This window comes from Phytophthora parasitica, assembly GCF_000247585.1.
Source record: "Phytophthora parasitica INRA-310 unplaced genomic scaffold supercont2.11, whole genome shotgun sequence".
Taxonomy (NCBI): Eukaryota; Oomycota; class Peronosporomycetes; order Peronosporales; family Peronosporaceae; genus Phytophthora; species Phytophthora nicotianae.
The window spans coordinates 82,844-87,449 of record NW_008648997.1 but is presented as its reverse complement, the minus strand read 5'-3'; the positions used below and the strand labels follow the sequence as shown (position 1 = coordinate 87,449).

General features: G+C 56.4%; 5 protein-coding genes across 5 annotated transcripts; 2 read left to right on the top strand and 3 right to left on the bottom strand.

The window, feature by feature from the left end:
- Positions 1 to 87: 87 nt before the first annotated feature.
- Positions 88 to 369, top strand: PPTG_07060 (hypothetical protein; the record flags this gene model as incomplete). The annotated part of the gene is made up of 1 exon (XM_008901218.1): positions 88 to 369. The coding sequence occupies one exon, from the start codon at positions 88 to 90 to the stop codon at positions 367 to 369; it is 282 nt and encodes a 93-aa protein (XP_008899466.1).
- A 329-nt stretch (positions 370 to 698) lies between these two features.
- PPTG_22011 (hypothetical protein) lies at positions 699 to 1,141 on the bottom strand (the record flags this gene model as incomplete). Its single annotated transcript, XM_008901618.1, has 2 exons — positions 699 to 753; positions 1,068 to 1,141. The coding sequence occupies 2 exons, from the start codon at positions 1,139 to 1,141 to the stop codon at positions 699 to 701; spliced, it is 129 nt and encodes a 42-aa protein (XP_008899866.1).
- A 332-nt stretch (positions 1,142 to 1,473) lies between these two features.
- PPTG_22010 (hypothetical protein) lies at positions 1,474 to 1,716 on the bottom strand (the record flags this gene model as incomplete). Its single annotated transcript, XM_008901617.1, has 1 exon — positions 1,474 to 1,716. One exon carries the CDS (start codon positions 1,714 to 1,716, stop codon positions 1,474 to 1,476), a length of 243 nt encoding a protein of 80 aa, XP_008899865.1.
- Positions 1,717 to 2,416: 700 nt separating this feature from the next.
- Positions 2,417 to 4,213, bottom strand: PPTG_07059 (hypothetical protein). Its single transcript, XM_008901217.1, has one exon. The coding sequence runs from the start codon at positions 3,225 to 3,227 to the stop codon at positions 2,550 to 2,552; it is 678 nt and encodes a 225-aa protein (XP_008899465.1). The 5' UTR covers positions 3,228 to 4,213; the 3' UTR covers positions 2,417 to 2,549.
- On the top strand, positions 3,813 to 4,227 carry PPTG_22009 (hypothetical protein; the record flags this gene model as incomplete). The annotated part of the gene is made up of 1 exon (XM_008901616.1): positions 3,813 to 4,227. One exon carries the CDS (start codon positions 3,813 to 3,815, stop codon positions 4,053 to 4,055), a length of 243 nt encoding a protein of 80 aa, XP_008899864.1. The 3' UTR covers positions 4,056 to 4,227.
- Between the last annotated feature and the right edge of the window lie 379 nt (positions 4,228 to 4,606).

The window sequence follows — 4,606 nt, the reverse complement described above, 5'->3', positions numbered from 1 at the left end:
CACCTCTTGTCCGGACGGACGGACGCTGGACGCCAAACGGACGTCAACGACGCCGGCGATGATCGCCTATGCCAGACACTGGTGCTCATGCTGCTCTACGTGCCGCCTGCTCCGCCTGCAGAGCTGCTAACCGAGTGTCTGCAGCGTGCGCTGAACGGCCACAACGTTCAGTCTTTGTCTGTCGTACTGCACAACCGCGCGCGTGCTGAGTCACTGCAGGCTCTGCTGCAGCGTGGTGGATCAGCCGTTCAGCAGCTCACGCAGACGGAAGGAGCAGACGCAGAGCACGCGAACAGCGTCAAGCAACAATGGGAGCACCACCAGAACGTGTTCGTGCAGCTGGCTACCGCCATCAAGCAAGCGGCTTAAGCAGCAAGACCTGTCGCGTTCATTTCTTCACACGACGACAGTGCCATAGGCAGTTTTTCATACAATGCATGTTGCATTTTGCTTTCATTTGTGCTATCTGTAGACCGTTGTGTTCCTACATTTGTGTACAATTCGATAGGTTTTCAGGTTAGGAGCAGTATCAGCGAGTCCGAACGCCAGCGGTGATCATGACTGGGAAATCGCATCCGTTGAGTGCAGCTACGCCTCAGCACTACGGCTTAACAGCGAAGTGACGTTGAGTATCACAAGCCGGCCTAGACTGCAGCAACGCCTTCTTGGTTACCAAGTTTGTCTGGCGTGAGCAGCATTCACACTGCAAACACCAGAGCATCATCAGTCAAAGAAGCACCGTGCATGTTGAAGCTGTTGAAGTTGAAGTGAGTTACCACGGATTCGTATCGACGGCGAATGACCACGCACCAACCACATATCCGATCCGAGTCGGACGCGCCGGCGTAGTAAACACGAGTTCGAATTGGCGTCCGTATTTCAAGGACAGATGCAATCTAGCAACAACACCACTCGCTCGCAAGCGAAAAGAATGTGGCTGTCATGGGCTAGTCGAATCCGAGTGACGATCATGACTTCAGTGCAGTACAGGCTAACGTTGAAGAGAGGAGACGGTGTAGCCATGTGGCGAGGAACGACATACTGGAGACCAGATGCTGTAGACCCACCGAGACTTGCTTGCAATGGTTCTATCCGTCTTGGTCACGCCGCCCTCGCGTCGATGCAGTGTGATGAACGCCATGCATGGTGGATATTCGGAGTCGCGGCTGGCTTGGCAGCGCAGTGATAGTGGCCTCCGACTCGCTTCTCGGTGCAGCTTCGTCAGCCTTGCATGTCGGAGTGGGAGTTGCAACAGTGGGAGCCGTTCACGAACGTGGAATGTTCGGCGTCAATGTGCTGACAAGTATCCACGACCGATCAAACGCGGTCGTGTAGCGGCGTCGGCGTCGGCGTCGACACCTACATTGCATGCATCTCTCCATCCTCCTTCTTTAAAGGCCGCGTTTACCAGCCACGTGCCTTAATGTAACTCGCAGCACTGAACAGGAGAGAGCCGACTAACTCAAGCCGAGGTCAGGCATAGCGTCCTAATGCGCCACCGAAACAGGCGTCGAGCTCGCTGGCAGCGTGTGCAACGTGGACAACATGTAGCGCGTGGACACAAGTGTCCGCAGCCGAATCGTCCATATGCCGCGTGAGGCACTCTGAGCGCCGCACATTGAGCGCTGCCGCATTGATTCGCAGCACTTGCATCTCAACCTGCTGCGCGTCGAATGCAGCCACCTCGCCGGTGAAGAACTGTGATGCGGTAACCATATTGGTGATGCACATCAAGATCCGGTCGACCGGCCATCAAATGACAGGCGGTCGAATCGTTTTCTTCGGTGCTAGACATGCGCGGGCTGCAGCCACTTCGGGCCGTTGGTCCATCCGAGTCTCTGAAGCCAAACACCTCCAGCGTGACTTGAAGTGTGCTGCTTGGCCGTGCGGAGCCGGGTCGGTTGCGGCGTCTTCAGCGCGAGCTAATTGCAGCGAGAGTTGACTACGGTGGCAGCAGGCACGCTCGGACCGATATACAGGCAAGACCGTAGCCAGCTGCCGTACGGAAAGCAAGCGCTTTCAAGTGCCACCTGGGCGCGAGTCACAGCGCCTCGCTGAGCGAGAGCTTATAGTAGAGTCGGTAGTGGTTTAACCAGCCGGGGGCATTCCAAAGGTACACCGTGGCACGGCCGGCTGGACTTCAGTCTGGAGAGCGAGAGCCGCGGCGGTGGCAATAGATCGAATTGTGCCTCTGATCACGCCGGCCGCTCAAATTCATAACTTTTATGAGATAGCATAAGATTTTTGTGCGATATTCGTCAGATACTAATAACTTGTTGTAGAGATTTGAGTCGTCCTGTCAATTCCACCAAGCTGTGTTCATCCCGATGGGCAGCTTTTCAATGCCTACACTTAAATAATGAAGAGAAGCTACCGCCATCTCAAGTTGTAGTTCTCAACTTCATGTTTACTACAAGTCGTCTTTATCCACTGAAATCGTTATCGCTACATGTATTGCGCTCAATTCAAACGATCCATAAATCTTCATTCATCCCACACCGTGCTCCTTCTAACTAAATACTTTCACTTATTCACTTTCTCGCCTCCACCTACAACAGGAGCTGCGACAGCAATCGGATGTCCTCCTCGCTTGGATCTGCGCACACCTGACGCACGTTCACGTCCACCAGCTCGCATAGCTCCTCTAGGTCTTCCGGGAACAGCGCCGCCGGCATACGGAACGGCTCGAATTCGCTCGCTACTTCGCGCGGTGACTGAAACTGCAGTGCCACCGACGACGCCATCGAACCGTCCATAAAGCTCTTAAGATTCGGTGAGAACGCCGGCATCAGCAGCGTCATGGACGGTTCTTGCTTGATCTGGTGATGTTGGACTACCGCATCCACAGCCGACAGTTGCATACTCTCAGCGACGCTGTCTGTGCTATTGAGCCGCAGCCGCTTGCGCTTCTCCAATCGCCGCTGGTTGCGGTTCGCCTTGGCGCGGTGGAACGCGCACATGCTGTGCAGCGCGCCAGTCTTCTTGATCGTACGCATGCGCAGACAATGTTTGCTCGGGTACCGGCAGCGCAGCGAGGGGTCCGTCGCGATCTCGTGGGGCAGCGGCTCAGCCTCCACCAGGATCTCCTCGCCGTCATCGTCGTGACCCGCAGCCATTACACTGGAAGCCGATGCGGCGGCCACCGCATCCGGCTCTGACACGGGTAACTCTCGCTTCTGGCCGACCGTGGTGCTGCTGGTTATGGTGTTCATGCTCATCAAGTGCATACCAGAAGATGGCGATTCGCACTCGCTTGTAGTGTGTTGAATTCAAAAGTGAGTCCACCGGCCGAGGCCGGACTGTAGACGCGATAGACACGAGCGGCCGGCGTGATCAGAGGCACAATTCGATCTATTGTCACCGCCGCGGCTCTCGCTCTCCAGACTGAAGTCCAGCCGGCCGTGCCACGGTGTACCTTTGGAATGCCCCCGGCTGGTTAAACCACTACCGACTCTACTATAAGCTCTCGCTCAGCGAGGCGCTGTGACTCGCGCCCAGGTGGCACTTGAAAGCGCTTGCTTTCCGTACGGCAGCTGGCTACGGTCTTGCCTGTATATCGGTCCGAGCGTGCCTGCTGCCACCGTAGTCAACTCTCGCTGCAATTAGCTCGCGCTGAAGACGCCGCAACCGACCCGGCTCCGCACGGCCAAGCAGCACACTTCAAGTCACGCTGGAGGTGTTTGGCTTCAGAGACTCGGATGGACCAACGGCCCGAAGTGGCTGCAGCCCGCGCATGTCTAGCACCGAAGAAAACGATTCGACCGCCTGTCATTTGATGGCCGGTCGACCGGATCTTGATGTGCATCACCAATATGGTTACCGCATCACAGTTCTTCACCGGCGAGGTGGCTGCATTCGACGCGCAGCAGGTTGAGATGCAAGTGCTGCGAATCAATGCGGCGGCGCTCAATGTGCGGCGCTCAGAGTGCCTCACGCGGCATATGGACGATTCGGCTGCGGACACTTGTGTCCACGCGCTACATGTTGTCCACGTTGCACACGCTGCCAGCGAGCTCGACGCCTGTTTCGGTGGCGCATTAGGACGCTATGCCTGACCTCGGCTTGAGTTAGTCGGCTCTCTCCTGTTCAGTGCTGCGAGTTACATTAAGGCACGTGGCTGGTAAACGCGGCCTTTAAAGAAGGAGGATGGAGAGATGCATGCAATGTAGGTGTCGACGCCGACGCCGACGCCGCTACACGGCCGCGTTTGATCGGTCCTGGATACTTGTCAGCACATTGACGCCGAACATTCCACGTTCGTGAACGGCTCCCAGTGTTGCAACTCCCACTCCGACATGCAAGGCTGACGAAGCTGCACCGAGAAGCGAGTCGGAGGCCACTATCACTGCGCTGCCAAGCCAGCCGCGACTCCGAATATCCACCATGCATGGCGTTCATCACACTGCATCGACGCGAGGGCGGCGTGACCAAGACGGCTAGAACCATTGCAAGCAAGTCTCGGTGGGTCTGCAGCATCTGGTCTCCAGTATGTCGTTCCTCGCCACATGGCTACACCGTCTCCTCTCTTCAACGTTAGCCTGTACTGCACTGAAGTCATGATCGTCACTCGGATTCGACTAGCCCATGACAGCCACATTCTTTTCGC

What these genes read in the sequence shown, in the direction of transcription:
- PPTG_07059 (XM_008901217.1), bottom strand. Translation starts at nt 3,227, where the DNA reads ATGCACTTGATGAGCATGAACACCATAACCAGCAGCACCACGGTCGGC.